We start from the raw sequence: 19,186 nt of genomic DNA on the forward strand, positions 1-19,186 counted from the left end.
TTCACTTAAGTATTATTCATCTGCATCTGCAGACTCTACTGAAAGAATCAAACAGTGGCTCTCATGGACTTTCTGGACTCACACAAACTGTTGATGAACTCCAGGCTTTAGAAGCTCTAATTAATGGAAGAAATAGGCTGATCAACACTAGATCCTATGACAGGAGGCATTTCTGTTTCTCCCAGCAAGTTAATAATTGCCACTCAAAGTAATGATCAAGTAACCCAAAAGCATTTCAATCTGTTAGCTTTCTTCATTATACATCAGTAACATTTGCCAGGACATCTGCCTGGCTCATGGTGCTTTCAAATGAATAGACCTCTGCAAGATATCACCACAGTTAATCTCTGGAGCTTCTAAGATTTTGTATTATTTCCCATCTGACAGAATTCAACAGTATATTTGCAAAAGGCAGTGGCAAACTGCAGATTAGGTAATAGAATATCTGCAGAATACATGCAGGAACCAGAGGTCTAGAAAACCTGACCTATAAAGAAAAACTGAAAGAAATGGGGTTCTTTAGCCTAAGGAAGACTGAACGGGACTTAACAAGTCTTCAAGTAGGATAGTGCAAACAGGCAGGAGTAATCTGTTTCTCTGTGGACACGACAGGAAGATGTGAAGCTTAACATACAGCAAGAAATCTCTATGTGTAATTAATACAACTTCCAAACTGTAAGAACAGTGAACTGAGCAAAAGGTTTGCCTGGGGAGGCTGTGGAGTCTTAACCACTGGAGGTTTTTAGAAGCAGAAGAAGTTGACATAAATGACAGAGACACTTGATCCTGACATGAAGCAGGAAAATGGACTGGATGACCTCTTAAGATTTTCCAGTCCTATTTTTCTCTAATTCTACAAATACATAAAAAAAAGATTATTGCTACTTCATTTACTGCTAGTATATTGATTTCAGCAACGAAGACCAAAGTTTAAAAGGATTCCCATTGCCTGTATATGATGGATCTGTTTTTTTAGAAATTCTTTTGCTGCTTCTGAAACAGTAGATTTTAAAACCAAGAAAACTGTAGGAAGAAACAACATTCAAACTCACCTTCTCCAGTTTTCATACCATGTTACTTTGTAAACTGAAACTGAAATGTATATAAGTATGCCACTTCCAAAACAAAGTGGGTTCATTCTTACTAAACTCAGGGTACTAAAGACACTGACTATTCTGGTGGTTAGGGTGCAAATGGAAAAGACATTCAGCTTATGAGACTATGCTAATCAAGAAAATATGTAAGACGAAAGAATAAAAACTTTTTCCCTTCTTTCTCTCCCCAAGTGAGATTTCTTACCATTTTATAAAGATCTGAAACACTGATCTGATCTGAATCCACAACCTCAAAGTCCTTCCGAGGAACTAAATCCAGGCCCAAATGTCTGCAAAAGAGAAGGAAGGAACAATGGTAAGTATAATACATTCAAGTGTTCACTATTATCTACTACATGTGCTTACTCAAGGGCAAGTACACAAGAAATTCTAAACTACTTTGAGTCTTTTTGCAATTGTTAATCATTAAACAGATAATCCTACTAAATAAAATTAAAGGCAAATGTCAAACAAAAAAACCCACTGTGAACCTGTTATTTTTTGTTCACTGACTTCAGTGGAGCTATAGCAATTAATACTAGTTGAAGCTTTTGGCCATTATGTTGGTGCAGTATCCAGAACAAGTTAATTTCATACATGGAAATGTAGTAGGCAAATGAAGTTAGTACTCTGGTTTCTGCTGCAGTATTTGAGTAGGTTTCTTCACTATATATTGAAAAAGTTCTGTTAGTAACCCTGTTTAAATGTGCAAATAGATACTGTGCCTTGGGAAGCTGCTTTGAAATTCCTGGTGTTCATGCAGCTAAACCCCCAACTTTATGACTATATAAACATAGTATTTTTTTAATAATTAACAATAACTGCAATATCAACAAGAATTTTAATCTGTAACACAAATGCAAAAAACCCTTTTAATTTCTTTGCACGGAAATAAAATTTTGGCTCAAATCAAATATGTAAACTATTTTAAAAAAATTAAGAATTTCTGTAGTAAGGGAGGCAATTCAGGTCACAGCTGCATGTGAATAGTAGACAGAATAAGGTTATTTTGCAACCAAATAAATGAACAACTATTATCAATTAATTAATAATTGTAGACTGCAGAACAAGACAACCTAAAAGGCGTCAAACCCCAACTTTTGCTCTATAGATCTTCAGGTTCTGAGGCATAAAGAATTCCAAGCATTACAATAAAAAGCTGTTCTAAATACACACATTAGGATTAAAATTAAAGAAACACAGGAATGAACAATTTTCCTGCTTTCATCTTATGTAACATTGATACTTCATTTACAGAGATTTTATATTTAAATTCTTAGTCTTAAAGCAAATTCAGAAGAGGTGCCCTCACAGACTACCATTGTACTCTTTCTGTCACTAACTATAAAAAGAAAAGGAAAAGCCAATTTAATTTTGTAATGAGAGAGGGAAACATTCCGCACAGACTTGTTCCTGATGGCAAATGAAAAATTTTATGTGAAAAAACTTCTCAGGTACCACAGAATATTTGTATGGTGCAATAAACAGAAGCCTCCAGGCAATACGGTCTCTTCCTCACCAATTAACTGAAAACAGCAGCAAGGAAGAACCCGTGGTTTGTATGAAGCCCAGTTACCTTTGCTGACCGTTGTACTTTTAATCACTTCCCGTAAGTTTCCCCATTCCATAATTCTGTTTGAAACTTTGCTCAATCAGGTTTTCCTTCTTTAATTATATCCCTAAACTATCACATCTCAAAAATACAGCTCAGTCCTGCTCCACTTGCTGGCAAACAATTGTTAGGTAGAACTATAATTGCCATTAAAATATTGTACTGACAAACTGGAATTTCCAGCTCCTTGCTAAAATCAGTTATACTTTCAATGGAAAAAAGAACAATGTTCCTTCTTCAATACAGTTTTCATGCCAAACACCAGCTTCTAAACTCTAAGGCTAAACTGTGAAAGTGATGGTTATACACCTTTAGCACACTTTGTTTTGACTAAACCTATCAAACACAAGTTATCCATGGCCCAAAACCAGTATGTGAAAACTGCAGCTGCAAAGATGAAAATTACTGTATCTATTTACCAAATGAAAAAAATTAAAATAAGAATGTACTAGGTAATCCTTAGCTGCAGCTGCCATTTGAGCCTATTTATAATAGAAAGTCCAAAAAAGTAATAGAAAAAAAAAAAGGTAACAGGTAAAACCAGTAATATGCGAAGAGTCCACTTCAAAGGTTTTTTTTTTTTAAATTAATGCTCATCCTATTCATTCACAGAAGTTTGCCTGAATTTGAATACTCAAACCACCTCCAAAATACCGTCATTCATGGGTACACACACCCACGCCTAAAGTATATTCATAAAGGAATCTCTCCTCAACATACAGATATTAACAAATGATTTCCTAAGACCTTTATCAGTATCACTTGTAAGTGCATTACAGTTTCAATGCAGTTACAAAGCACTATTAAAGTTTTACAGAAAAAACTGCCAAAGCTAATCATAGGCTGATATTGTTCTATTCTCATAATTTCAACTCTCTAGAGAACTGAGGTCAAACAGTGGTTGGACTCATTACTCAATACGTGACAAAGGTATTATCTTCTACTTAATAATGCTCAACACAACTGCAGTAGCATCCCTGTGAAATTTATCTGATATCCTATTTTTAGTTAAATCCCTTAACACCATGGATTTCCAGCCCAGAAGATTCTCATTCTCTAATATTATGTTAATCCTGCACAATACTTGCTCCCAGAAAATAAAGGTGTTTTTTGCTTTTGTACTAACATGCTGTCATTTATTGTGCAGGTGGAAGTTCAAGTTTATGCATTTAATTTGTATCAATTATTTTTTGTCTACGAAGGACTGACAACATAATGCTTGAAATGGCAATGGTAGTCAGTGGCCCACTTTCACTCTCTATTATCAAATACTGTGGGAATGTAAGAGCACCAGCTGCCAAGCAGTATTTCTCCAAAACGTATCATGCATAAAAATTAGATAATGTGCTGTTTTGCTTATTTGACAGTTCCTCTCTCCACAATACTTTTTCTTAAAGGCAAATCCATACTTTTTTTTATTCAGCCTTAACACTGAACTACCTTCCAAAAATATTTCCCAAGTATACCTACAAAATATCCCCAAGCCTATCAATTACCTCTTGATAGCATATGCCTGCGATAACTCCAGCTGACATTTAGATATTCCTCCTCTTCTACACAGAAGTCTTTAGAACTTTCCTTTGTTTGGGGAAAAAATAAAAATCCACCATGCAATATCTCTAGATACTTTTCCCTCAAGTAACATGAAGACAAGCTAATACACAAAGATACTAGCATTTTTAATACTGAAAGGGATGAACATGCAACTCTACTTCAAGTTAACTGGGCTTCTAAGAGAATATCAACTTGGTTTTAATGGTAATTTCAAAGCGTGATCCTAATTTATAATACTTTCATTTATTTACAATACAAATGCTAAACCATTTAAAATTCATAAAACCGCAAGTCATAACAACTTTTCCTAGAAGAACCTTGTAGAAATAGGTAATTTGACTAAAAAAAGTCTTTTAAGATGCACATCCAATCTGGAAGAACAGATTGGGAGAACTCATCACACCTCTAGAGTATGCAAGACCTCATCCCCTTTGCTCCAAAGATGTGCACTTTACCTTGACTCTTTTCAGCTTTAATTTTGCAGCTACCAATTTTCCTTGTATTCCTTCTCTCACTATATCAAAGCCTCATTTAGTATCATTCATAGTTCTCTTATACAGATACATTTATAAGGGTGGTGAGGGGAAAGGAAATTATCCTGGCAGTTATTCACAAACTATGTGAAGACTTTAAAAAAAGACTTTGAACGAAATACAATACAGAAATCTATGGAAAATGAAATATATGAAAAACATGTTTGTGAAAATGAGACCGTGCTAATACAACTCAATACTTTTCTTTGACAGAATTATTTTGTATACAAAGAAACTGCAGAGACTGTAATCTATAAAGAAATTAGTAAAGCACTGATGTAATGCTACACAGCAAATTATTGCTTAAAATGAACATGATGAGATGACGTAATCCTAGTAAGGAACTGATTAAAGGGAATGGCAGCAAATACTTCTGAGCATGGAAGTATCAGACTACAGAGAGAGGTTATTAAGGTTTTCCTCAAAGACTGACATCCAAGAGGGTTCCCTACAGTTTTAATCCCTATTCAATCATTACTACAAGTATATTCAGGAGAGGGAAAAAATATTATATATTTAGACAGAAATGGCAACTATTCTTTCCTCAACCTTCTTAAAGGCATTTTATTATGGCTGTTTAAATTGTTCACTCCTATTTTGATCACCTTTGATGCAACAATGACAACTACTGTGATAAGAGTTTCTTTAATTCTCAAACTGATTTACAGATATTATGACCTCGTATGTACATTTAATACATATATCCAAATGCATTTTACAAATTTTAAGCTAATAGTTGGACCACTACCAGGAAGTCATTATTATTCCTTTTATGTCAAGAAAAATATGACAAGAGGGTAAGTCACTCAAAGTCCAAAAATAATCTTCTAAGGATGTGAGCACTGAAATTCAGGACTTTTTGAGTTTTAAGACGATGCTTACTTTATTGGATCACAGTGTTACGCATGTTAGTAGGTACTAACATTGCAACTGCCACTGGCTTTCCGACTGCAATTTTGAGGTAAGAGAAGGACCATGACTTCAAAACAATGTTTAATTTTATTTGCATGACAGTATGAAAGTTTTATTTTTAACATTTTCTTTCCCCTGTTTTTTCTTTTTAAACATGCATTTGTAACTTCTGGCTATCTCTGGATGTTTCTGTGCAGAATTTATGGCAACTATTTGGAAGATTCTTTTAATGCAATGATTTTAATAACATTTTATGTGAAAAAGAATAACCTTTGACTAAAAAGTAACACAAGCCTACAAACTCATCTTGTTTATGTATTTTATCTGTCCAATATCTCAAAGTATTGGTGGGTGCCCCTCGCCTACTCGGTTTCTGAGCCTAAACAGACAAGAAAATATCTTCCCTCAGTATAAAAGGGAAAGCGATTGTGCTCAGAAACTTGGATGCTTTCTGTTAATGTCCTGACAGGTGTTATATTCTGAAAGAATCAAACCTGAAGATCATTTAAGATGACCTCTGATTTTTAAGTTAAATTACTTTGAAGAAATCTTCATCTGCCTTTTTGGTAAATCAGGTATGCACATGCTGCTGCAATTAATTTTTTGCTCTGGAGCGGCAGCAGAGGATTCACATTTCAAATAGAAGCTCTGTAAGGCAGGTTCCTTCATCTGTTTTTGACGCAAAAGACTCTAGAACAACAGTTTTTGTTAGTAAAAAAGGGTAATTCTGGTTTCCCACATTCTAAGCACTAGCAAAAGTTGAAAAACTTATTCATTTAAAAAAATCTAAACAAATATTTCAAAATCAAGTTTGTATTTTACTTGCAACGTGATTTAAAATGAGATGAAGAACTGCAGATTTCACTTTATAACTTGATTTAAAATAAGACCATAAATTGCAGACTTCAGCTTTATGTTTGTTTCCTACTCTACAACTTTTTCCTTGTTATTTACAGTCCATTGGACACTTCCAATAGCATTTCAGACTTCAATAGGTCAATATTCTAATAAATGGTATCAGAGTTAAACATTTTTTAAAAACACAACTGTTTTTAATATTCTGTATAAAACCTACCAAGATATGCAGGAAAAAAGGACAGTATATGAGATTGCAGCTGTGCAAAAATAGGCAGGAGGATGTTTAAAACTTAAAGTCTAACACCAAAAAGATGCTTATCTGAAGGTAGCAAATTCTGCTCTTTTGAGCAATTGGGAAATACAGAAACCTATACAAGCAGAAATACCAGTCACTGCATGCATGCAAAAACCAGCTAACTGTGGGTAACTGGAAGAAGTAACAGAGCATGATAAAAAGATTGCATCCAGGACCATGTTTTTGTATTGGGGAGAAAGAATTTGTAAGCAACAGAAAATTAAATCGCTACAATAAGTGGAAATCAGCATTGCATTATAAGAATGACTAGCAACAATACAAAAGGTTAGCAGCAATAATTGTAAAAAAAATGTATCCCTACATTTTTAATAGACCAAACTACAGAGCAAAACTTCTTAATATTTAGACTAAGCATACAAAAATATGCAGAAAAAGTTTACTGTAGTAGTTCTGAAAACAGTCAAAATTACTTCTTTCACACACAAAAAAATCTGTAACTACTAATCCAAGGAGTGTGTCTGTCCCTTGATTTCCACCAACTCCTACAAAACACAAGGGATGACTACCAGAACCACTGCCAGTGTATTTAAGGGAAAATAGTACCAGTTCAACAAACAAAAAAAAAAAAAACCCTGCAAAAACTAACTGGTGGTGACTGGAAGTGTGGATTTGACGTTTGCATCACTCCTTCCCAAATAATACAATGCAATAATGATCGAAGTCAGGAAAAAAAAGTAGCTTTACACTAAATAAACATACATGCTACTTAATAGATGTGTAAGACTGTTTCCTGAAAGCTACTTGGTCATGAAATGACTCCTATTAGATTGTACTGTCTTGAATAATTACAGATCTGCTCAAATTGCATGTATTTAAGCTTCTCAGTTAACATTAATGCATGTTATTAACAACATTTTTCATTTATTTTATTTGCAAATCTCAAGTATGACAGAATAAGCAAAGAACATCATTACATTATTTGAGAAAGGGCGGTACTATGTGAGTATGTATATGAAAATCATTAGGGTTTTTTAACAGAATAAGACAGGTGGTCATGAGTTTCATGATAAAACTCTCAGAGGCAAGATAGAAGAAAGTGACAGAACTCTCCCAGAAATTCTACGGAAAGAGTGATGTTGCAGAAAGACCTTCCAAACTCCCAGACATTTATATTTAAATACTACATAGTGTACAGATTTAATTAAACACCTTTTCAATCATATGCCTTTTTATGCAATTTCTTTATTGATACCCTCTGTTTAAGCATGTGTCTCTAATATCATGTACCTTTTTCTCTAGGGAGGTCAGTACTTGTTTTCATGTAGTCAGAAACACAGAAAAAAATTTCCTAAACAAGCATCCTGAGCAGATTAATTTAATCATGAACATATTTATTTTTACTGATTTCACTGCTGCTTCTCCATAATTGCCATGCATTAGATTTACCTTTATAATTTTAATGTACTTCATATTTAATGATTTTACATTAAAAAAAAAAGTTGTCTATAGCCACCTTATTGAACAACCTATTCTCTACATTGCTTCATTGCTGTCTACTCTCCTCATCTTTTTTATTACAACATTTTTGCAGCTTCCTGTTGCTAATTTCATCCATACACTCTTTGAGTAAAAATGTCTAGGCATAATGTTCAAAAATGGTCTCTTGGTTCCCATTTACTCTGCTGGGAATGACAATGGAAAATATCTGTAACTGCACTGCAGAACAATGACTTGATGCAATCTATTATTCTATGTCCTTCAGAGCTTTCTTTCAACAAGAGAGAAATTAAATGTAGCATGGGGGCTAGCAAAATCTTCATGAATGTATTCAAGTACCTCTCTCAGAGGGAGTCCTGAAGTAGGTGACCAAGAAATAGAATCATAACAAAGATATGTTATTGAAAAACATTTTACTTTCTTCCTTAGCTGTCAACTTACAGAACTCCCCCCTCCCATATGTTAATTAGCACTAATCCTATTCCTAGTTGTAAAGGAGTTGCTATATGCCTGAGGAGGGTGATATTTCCTTTGAAAAGATCATACACGTGTCATGCAAAACTTACCTGTCTGATACAGTATTATCTCAGAATAAAACCAATTCTGGTGAAGGGCTAGTTTTTGTCTAACGGCAATTTATTACTATTTCAGCTTCTATCCGAATTGCAGTCATCTTTGGCTCCAAAAAAACCCTCTCCACAAATTCATTGTGGAGCTGACCAAGGAGAGTCTAATCCTCTGAGAAATGTCATCAACAGCTAAATACATGGATTATGTATTATAATTGCATAAAACATCTAAATATCACAGCCTCAGCTCCAATGTCACTGTTGACAGTGAGACTCTAGTTATTGCACCAACCATTAAAACACTTCAATCAACAAATGGGGTTTTAGTATCTATGAACACATCCTGCCAGGCCTAATATTCACTATATTGATAATGAAGTAAATTGACCTAAACTTTTTAAAAGTGCAGACAGCCTTAGAAAAGGCCTACTAATAAGCAAACAGCTCACTTTATAGTCATAGTAGACAAACTGTGCAATAAACTCACTGTAAAAAGTTATATTTGATTTCCAAACAATGAAATGTTCTACCTATGTACGAATACTATTGAAAGGAAACAGTTGGGTTTGGTTTGGGGATTTTTATTTAATAAAAGCTAATTAAAAAGTATTAGAACAAACAGTACCCAGCCGGTACCTGTACTTACTCATTGCCCCAGTCCAGCCTCACTGTGAGGTGCCTCTTCACCTCTCGCACCTGATCCTGTGTCAAGTGCCCTGACAGCAGCTGTCTGCGTAGGTCTATGAGTTCATTCATCACATGCCGCAGTTTGTAGAAAAGATCTACCTTATGTTTCTGTAAAGGCATATTTTTGGGAAGAGAGGGGAAAAGAGTGAGAAAGAAAGAGAACGGGGAGGGGAGGTGGAGAGAAGGGAGGGAGAGAAAGAGGGGGGAAGAGAGAGAATAATAAGTTTGGAAAGAGGAAGAGTGTGAGAAAGAAGAAAGAGAAAGAAAGAGAGAAAGAAAGAGATATTAATAAGTTACCAAATTTTCATTTAATTACCCTAGAGGAACATTAATCCAGTTTGTACAAGCTTTAAAATATTTATATCAAAAAGTAGCGTTAACTGTTGCTATTTAAATTGAATAACTTTTTATTTCTAAAGTTTAGGCTCACTCTGCTAAGGGGTCCATTTTCTGATGGAACCCAGTGCTATAGATAAGAGGATTCATTATGTGCAGCAGGGATCATTTATTCCAATCATATAATAAACTTGAAGTTTTAGATTTAAAGTAACAGAGAGGGTGAAAAAGTTAATTTTCTACCAGCAGCTAACGTAATGGTTCTAAAGAGTTAGCAACAATGATTCACCACAACAGAAAAGCACTTTTAAAATTTTTGATATTCCAATCACTAAAATTTACCCAGGTATCTATATTAGGTGGGGGGATATAAATATTCATTATCTGCACTCCAAAAAGGACTGAAGCAATTAATGATAAAATCCACCTGCAAAATTACTTTAAAAGAGGAAAATTACCATAGACAGTAAAACCCCCCAGAAAAAACAGGGAAAAAACAGGGAAAAAAACCAACAACAACAAAAAACAAACAAACAAAAAAACCACCCCAAAAAACCCACCTAACAAAAAAAAAAACCAACCCACCCTAAGCAACTAACACCACAATCCTTTCCGAAAGAACTAGTATTCTTCAAATATGAAAAAACCCAACCCCCAAAACACAGACAGAAGTGGAAATACTTTCTTCCCCTGCAGGAAATAACTATAGCAGAAGCCCTGAAAAAGGAAAGTCTGGTGCTAACAACGAAAGCCATCTATAAGCAGCCATAAGGTAAGGAAGCGTGTCCAAACTACTCCAATACCTGCTAGATGAGAATTGCGCGTCAAGGTGGCTCATGTGCACGCACCCGTGTCTCGCACTGCGTAAAATGGCCAATGTGCAATGCATGAGGATACCAAAAGAAAAAAAAAGTCTCCTGTTGCAGTTGAATGCTGTTTTTTTAAGCAACTAAGCTCCATTCCTAACCGTGTGCAAAACTTGAAACATTAGAATCTCACTTGGGGAAAACACTGACTAGATGGACTGAAAGTAAGACTTTGCAAGCTAGCATTGTCTTGATCACATTGCTGCTTGTAAATAAGCGTTTTATAAAAGCACTCTCAATAAAGATACCTGCATTTTTCAAGACTAGATCTGATAGAGGAACATCCACAAAAAAACCCAGAATTGTTTTCTACTGCAATGTATTATCAGAAAAAATGTTTTTCACTTGTTTTACCAAAAGTAGGTTAGATGGGATGAAAACAGAATTTCCATCTACTTGAGTTTGTTTATCTACAAGACCACTAAATTTGCATGACTTAGGAAAACAGATTTCCATGTACTCCATTTTGATCAGCAATTTGTTAATTTCTCTGAACCTGATTACACATCTGTTTTGCTGAAGCAGGTTAAGCACAGATGGAATCATCTGCTGTTCTTATCAAACAATTTTGAGATTAAAAGATGCACCATCTTTCAACTATGCATTAACATTGGTTCTGATCCTGCCTGGAAAAATGAAATACAGACACCAGATCCAACAGAAAGACATGTATTTCCACAGCTGAAAATACTTATTCTAGGAAGATAATCATGCACAACTGATAAGCATAAAATGACTAGATTCGTGTTTAGTTTTTTTCACTAAATGTGATCCAAAGTAAGCTGAAGACAGTAGGTATAGCAAATACCCATTTTTACATGCTATTTATATGAACAAGAAAAGGTTGTAACTTCTTCTAACACAAGATGAAGACAATGGGAGTTTGGGACTATCAATAAGCAAATTAGGCATATCTATCAATAAAACAGTTGGCAATGAAATGATCATGAGAATCAGCTCCAAAATCATCATATTCAGAATTCCCAAATAAACCTGCTGAAAGAGCCACTCCCTTATTCTTGGAATGATGGTTCAAGGCTATCAATGCATTCAAGTCCGGAACACTATGCTGGTTAAATTACTGTGTGTTCTGGAGTTATTTTTACACAGTTGTTTTTCACATAAGTATCGTAAGTACTTACTTCAAATACAAATAAATGAGAAATGAGATTGTAGAATACAATTTTGTAAAAGCTAGTCACATTAGGTCCTACACAATCATCTGAAAAAAAAGAAAAACCCTCAAACTCAAACCTCTCGCACCTCTCGTGTTCCATGAGCATGACAATATGCCCTTTTCAGCTTTAGTTCTTAGACTTACTCTTCAAGAAATATTTCTTCTGCTTCAAACAGAATGAGCAAGTATTGATAGACAAAGAGCTGAACATATGGTATCCTTTTCAGAAAATACAAAGTCCCCTATGAGGAAGTGAGAGGAGGTATCAGAAAGTGGAAAGCTAGAGGAGCTGTAGCTGTGATCTCAGTCAAACAGTTATGAAGTGACCCATAGATGCAAGATCCATGAAAATGACCGAAAATACTTGTGAGAGAGAAAGGAGAGCTAGAACAGAGTTGAAGGTAGCTTAATTCCAGGCTTGTGGGCTGTAAAGAGTTTGAAGCAGTCAAAAAAATGTTTATAATGCCCCTCCTCACACTACAAGAGTCTAGTGACTACTAAGCTCAATTTGGGATAGAGGGAGGCAGGGAGATGCACGTATTTTAATGCCTTTCCCCTGCCTTCTCTCTTTCAAGAAAAAGACAGACCTTCAAAATTCAACACTAACCTAAGCTGATCAGGATTCCTACCCCCATAAAGAAAACTGCTCACCCTTAAACCTTACCCCTAAAGAAAACTGCTTGAAGTGAAACAGGTGATCCTGAACACCATGTTTCCAGAAAAAATAATTTTAAGCATTATAACCATTCAAGCAATTTTATTCAGAATAGCATCATAAACAAACCTGAAACTTTATCATCTTGTTAGTAGCTAAATAAAAAAAATGCAAGTCAATCTGACATCTAAGTGTTCATTCTGTTTTACAGTAAACTTTCACACAGCCTTTAACCTCTCATTTTTCATCTAGCTTTGTCACAAACTACCAAGCAACGAGCAGTTTATCAGTCCATCCGGAATGAGCTGCTGTGCACATTTATGAACATATTTGGCAAATGTTTTGCATCCAGAATATAAAAGTAAGTATTTATGCAAAAAAATTTATGGCAATAATTAAGGTGTGTCAGGGACAAAGAATCTGGATAGCCTTAATTAATTGAGGACTCTTCTTACAAGCAGCACAAGTCTGTCCTCTAGCACATCTTGCTGCCTTATTTTACTATCCCCAGATACACAAACAGTTGCTGAATGTCTTTGAACTTTTACCACTAACAAGTCACGCTTACCAATGCTTGGATAATCTTCATGCATACAGCTACACATCAAAAAGTGGAATTCTGGCAATATTTTTTTTTCTTTTAATGACTCCACATTAACTGTATAGAGATCAAAAGTCAAAAGATGGTTTTGGTGTTGAGGTGGGTTGACCTTTACCGGCTGCCAGACCCCCTCCCAGCCACTCTCTCACTCCAACTCCTCAATGGGGGCAGGAAGAGGAGAATAAAATGAAAATACTTATGGTTGCGATAAAGGCAGGGAGATCACTTACCAATTACCATCCCAGCAAAACAGACTTCTCTTGGGGGAAACTAATTTAATTTGTTGCCAATTAAAATAGAGTTGGGTGGTGAGAAAAATACAAAACCCCTTGTCCTCACCCACCCTCCTCCCAGGCCCAACTTCACTCCTTCATTCCTGGCCCCCACCCAGCAGAGGAATGGTGGGGGTGGCCGGTCCCAGCAGCTCTTCTCCCCTGCTCCAGCGTGGGTCCTGCCCACGGGCTGCAGTCCTTCAGGATAAACCTGCTCTGGCACGGTCCTCCCCACGGACTGCAGTGTGGATACCTGCTCCGTCACCTGTTCACCTCCCGCTCTGGTTCGGGTGTTTGTGGGGTTCTTTCTCCCTCTTTTTTTCCCCATCCTCGCTGTCTGTGTGGCCGTTTGCCCCTTCTCAAACATGCTTTTCCGGAGGCATCACCAGCTTTGCCAACAGCCTCGGCTGTGCCCTGTAGCAGGTCTCTTGCAGAACCAGCTGGAACTGGCCTCTGCCTACAGAGACATCCCCACTGCCAACACCTGGGCACAGCACCCGACACAGGTGTTTGGGGTTTTTTAAACAGGTAATCACAGAAAATAAACCTGCACTCACATGAACACAAAGCTGTGTTGTGCTTCAGTGCAGTAATACAAACTCCCTGTTTCATGCCTATGGTGGCTTCGAAATACTATGGCTGCCTCTATCATTCTTCTCAAAATAAATACCACGTAATATGAAACTATATTAAAAACTGGTATATTATGGAAAATGACCTATTTATAGTCATTTTGTTACCATGACTTCATTTAACAGTACTGTAAAGAAGTCAGGATTTTGCCTCTCTCTCGAGCCATCCCTTAAGATGTTTTCTACAGAATTGCCTTAGGCTATAATGCGGTAGATGGGCACAAAAAATTATTTTCCTTATAAAAGCAAGTGAGTAGCTTTTCCCGGGTTCCTTGTACTGGATTTCGGTATCTAAATTCGATATTAAAGCTCGCAAGCTTCATCAGCACGTGAAAGGAAATAGTAAAGCTGGAAACAACATAAAACTCATGCCTTTCTTTTCAGTTTTGTCTAGATTTTTTTAATTAAGCAAATTATTTTACAGTAAAAACTCTGTTAGAATTTATAGATTTGTGCAATATTTATAGTTTAATCTTACCCAAAATCTCTAATATTATTACTATGCAAACCCTAAACACTACCTATCAAATTAGATAGTATTCATCAAGTGCCTGTTGATGAATAAAGGTCAGACTTTACAGGTCAATACAAGGATGTCTCAGGAATAGGGAAAGGAATTGAAGTAAAACTTGTGTGGGAGACATGGATAGTACTAGGTATCAAGACTGGCACCCACAGCAAAGCAAAGCAATTTGAGAACACAGTTAATAATTGCACATATTCTTCTGTTCTACATGTGTGCCTGGGCATCTAGTCCTCTTTTTTTTTTTTTTAATAGAACTAAAATGGACTTTAATAACAGCTAAAAAAATACAGAAAACAAAACAGGGAAAGGTAACATCAAGCAAGAATAAAGTTAAGTGAATTACAACTTCTCCCTATTAAAACTACAAAATACATTTACAAAGGACTGTGGTACTATCCTGGAGTTTTCACAAGAGTCTGGGGTTGAGCTCACACTTCGCTGACAGCACACCATTGAACACTCAACAAGCAACATTAGTCTTTCAAACAAGTAACAGACCGAGAAAGGAGGGCACCTCAGTTTTGGTTTATTTCCCTTCTTCTATCCTGAAGTTCTCTATTTATTAGTAAGGATGCATTAACATGAATAGCATTTATTCTCTCCTATGAATATTCATAGCTTTTAGCTTCAAACAGGAATTATTTACTCTAATATAAATCTGTTTTAAATTCTCTACTCACAGAGGGCACTTCAATTTACATTCTAAAGTGTATATTAAAGCAAAGTAAATTAGAGTGACAGAAAAATAAATTTTTCAGACTCTTTTGCCAATGAAAATGTGTAAAATAGCTTAAAATACTGACACGTGACAAAGGGAAAACTTAAGCAGTAAAAAGAGTGATGGAATACCAATAAAGCAAGCAAAAGCAGAGCAAAACAACAAAATAAAGCCTTTACAAGATAAGCAGAAATATTGCTACAAGCTTTTCCTTTATATTATATTAAATGACATAACTGAAACACCATATATTATACTTAATAGTACAGTAACCTTTTTCTGGATGTCCTAGGTCCATATGCTTCTTCCAGTTACTGAAATCCTTGAGCTAAGAGCTAAAAGATATGTTGAATTTACATCGGTAACTTCATGAAAAGGTTCCTTGCACTTTTGGCAACAATCCAAGTAGAAACTATAAGAATTCTGGCTTTCCCTGAGTTGCAAAAAAAAAACCCCAACAAAACAAACAAAACAAAACCCTCAAAAGAATTAAATCTGTGATGTGAAGTCTTAAATCAGAAACAGAAGCTGATTTTATATGCACACTCTTTTCCCCACTCATTATTCCCACTATTTCTCTGAAATGTACTAGAAATTTCATTTGTGCAGAACTTGTGCTAACCTCCTCCTTCACTTAAGAGCATTTAATGTGCTTTACCAGAAACTTTGTGCAGTGAAGCAACTATTGGATTGCCTCTGAAATAACTTCAGAACTTCCTTGGATTGCACATTTCTACCAAAAAAGATTTTTTTAAAATGCGGTTTCATTAAAAACCTTTATGGCAAACAGAAAACAATAATTATTTGAGCTGCTTCAAAAACCACGTGGTATATTTAAAGCTACCTACCAACAAGTCCAAAAACCTGGGGATTTGTTGTGTCTGTTGCAAACCAAATGAATACCCTACAGCTTTTCAAAGCTATAAACATCATGCCAAGAGGAACCCAGGTAACTTTACAGCAATAGCAACACTTAAGGTAATAACACAGAGGAGGACAAGTTCTCATAATGTTATAAAAGCTATTTGCTCTTGAAAAGAGCTGTTTTCTTTCTTAAGATTTCCATTACTGTCTATGAAGGGCAGTGCATAATATTTAAACCTGTTATCACAATGTTCTCTATTTAACAAATCAACCCACCTCAAGTTCAGAGCTCTCCATAGAATACTATGAAGAAAAATATATTTATGAAGGGGTAGCACCATGCTACTGTACTTCTTGAAGAAGAGAAGTTTTTTCTCATTTGTTTGTATCACCTCACAGACCTTAAATGTCTAACTTAAAGAGGCAATTCAGAACCTATTTTTATTGGTAGTAATGCAGTATGGTACAAAAAAAAATAATCACACTTTTCAATTTCCTTTATAAACAACTTGTCCAATTTACAAATCGCTTGTACCACATATGTAAATAACTCCAAGTACAAATTATTACACTCACTAGAAGTCAAGACTTGCACCTTGACTCTTGTATCTTTTCCTTATTTACAACTTCAGACAACCCAAGTTGTCCAATACAGCAACTTGAGACAAGTAACAGATGACAACATTTACAGTTACTGAAACAATTTTAAACAAATCTGACACAGCTTTGGTATCTAACTTCATGCTATTAGTATTCATATGTTTTTGTTACTTTTAGGCTCTGTATCATCACCACCAAGAAATGCAACTTGGCCAGAACAAGACAGATATTCTGGGTGTAAACTAGTGTTGGTTAGCTTTTTTTTCATTAACAAAAAAATAGGATGCAAAGAAGGGAGATTGGTCTTCTCCATGAAAAACAAGGAGGGACTCTGTGGGATAATGAGCTTGAGAAAAGGAAAAATTTGGTTGAAGAAATACCGTAAAGTGACCCTCTGTCTCCAGCCCACCCCTATCCTGGCTGCCACTGATGGTAGCTGAGGGCTGGAAAAACCTACATGAGATTGTGCAACAGACTGCAGCTTGCTATTATTTTGTTGCAATTCAATTGAAGTTCCTAATTCCTTAGGAGTAACAACATTAACCTAGTCTCATAACATCATAATAAACTTTAAACAAAGCTTAAGGAAATGGAATCGAAGGGGATAACTATTCTGATAAACTTAGAGGTTTAATTCTTCGTTTCTAATACTGTAAAACAAGTGACATTAACACTCCCACCCTTTTTCAATCCATATTACATTTACTGAAGCCAGTTCCAAATCCTTTGTATGTTAAATTTACTTAATTTGTTTTTATTCTGAAATGTAAGAGAACACAATTCAAGATAAGTTTATTTTCCCTTCTGAGGAAAACCAAATACAAATAGCAAAAACCTTGCATGCAATCAAGGATGATTTCTTTGTTATTCGTTTCCTGGTGTCTCCCCCCCATTTCTGAATGGCTTCATCATGTCATCTAACTGTTAAAAGGACACAACAAGAAGACAATATATTTTGCTTTATCATATTTCTTCAGAAGTATTACTAACTAAACTAGTTAAGTAAATCAACCTTCTGAAAGATAATACAGTAAGAACCCAAGAACATGAAAGAGGCTTCCTTTTTCCCAGCATGTGGCCCCAAATATCTCTCTGAATAAGACAAGCACAACTAAAACAGAAATATGAGTGAAGGAGAAAGGTCTGTAAACCAACTAAAGGGGGGAAAAATAAATCTGACATGCATATAGCTGGCTTCTGCAGCTGAAATTCTGCTATGCCTCTGGGAGATGTATAAAGACCTTCTGTGTCGAGTACTCACAGGTTACATTTTCAAGACCCTCTCTGAGCTTGAAAAGCATAATTTACCTTTTTCTTTTTTACATGAAGAATAAATTATCCTGATTGCAAGACTGTAGAGTTTGGGGGTTTAAGAACAACTAGAAATAGCATGAGACTTGCAATAACATCTCCAAAACAGACAACACTGAAAATACCCGTTCAAGCATGTTGCTAGTCATGTTCAACACCATTCCCTCCACAAAAGACAGAACCATCACAAGTGATGAAGTACTGCTTTTGACAAAGACTACTACCCTCTCACTGCACCATCTACACGGACCTTTGGTTATTCTGTAGCCAGCAGAAACCATCACAGAATGACTGATGCCGGCAGGGACCTCAGGAGGTATCTGGTCCAACCCTCCTGCTCAAGCAGGGTCACCCAGAGCAGGTTGCTCAGGTCGATGCCCAGAGGGCTTCTGAAGATCTCCCAAAAATGGAGCCTCCATGACCTCTCTGGGCAACACATTCCAGTACTTGGTCACCCTCGCAGTAAAAGTGCTTCCTTATGGTCAGACAGAACCTTACTGTATTTCAGTTTGTACCTGTTGCCTCTTGCCTTGCCACTAGGCACCACTAATAAGAGCCTGGCTCCGTCTTCTTCACACCCTCCCTTCGGGTATGTACACACTTTGCTGATAGCCCCCAGGCCTTCTCTTCTCCAGGCTGAGCAGTCCCAGCTCTCAGCCTGTCTTGTATATAAGATGCTCCAGTCCCTCAAACATCTTAGTGGCCCTTTTCTGGACTCTCTCCAATAGTTCCATCTTTCTCTTGTATTGGAGATCCCAGAACTGGACACAGTACTCCAGGTGTGGCCTTACCAGTGCTGAATGGAAGGATCGCATAGCTTGACCTGCTGGCATTCTTCCTAATGCAGCCCAGGGCACAGTTAACCTTCTTTGCTGCAAGGGTGCATTGCTGCCTCATGGTCAACATGGTGTCCACCAGGACTCCCAGGAGCTTTTCTGCAAAGCTGCTTTCTAGCGGGCTGGCTCCCAACATATTCTGCTGCCTGGGGGTATTCTTTCCCAGGGGCAGGACTTTGCACTTTCCTTTGTTGAACTTCATGAGGTTCCTATCAGCCCA

The 19,186-nt window shown here is 36.3% G+C and overlaps 1 protein-coding gene across 13 annotated transcripts in view; it reads right to left on the bottom strand.

Annotated features, from left to right (window-relative positions):
• DOCK3 (dedicator of cytokinesis 3) overlaps window positions 1-19,186 on the bottom strand; it is a 226,823-nt gene that overhangs the window by 144,232 nt on the left and 63,405 nt on the right. For all 13 annotated transcript variants that reach the window (XM_049826987.1, XM_049826980.1, XM_049826986.1 and 10 more), the window contains exons 6-7: window positions 9,532-9,680; window positions 1,300-1,384 (exon numbers count right to left, since the gene is read on the bottom strand). In XM_049826987.1, the coding sequence (XP_049682944.1) occupies window positions 1,300-1,384; window positions 9,532-9,680 (234 nt within the window). The remainder of the gene's footprint in view (window positions 1-1,299; window positions 1,385-9,531; window positions 9,681-19,186) is intronic.

Source organism: Accipiter gentilis, chromosome 23 (assembly GCF_929443795.1).
Source record: "Accipiter gentilis chromosome 23, bAccGen1.1, whole genome shotgun sequence".
Taxonomy (NCBI): domain Eukaryota; kingdom Metazoa; phylum Chordata; class Aves; order Accipitriformes; family Accipitridae; genus Astur; species Astur gentilis.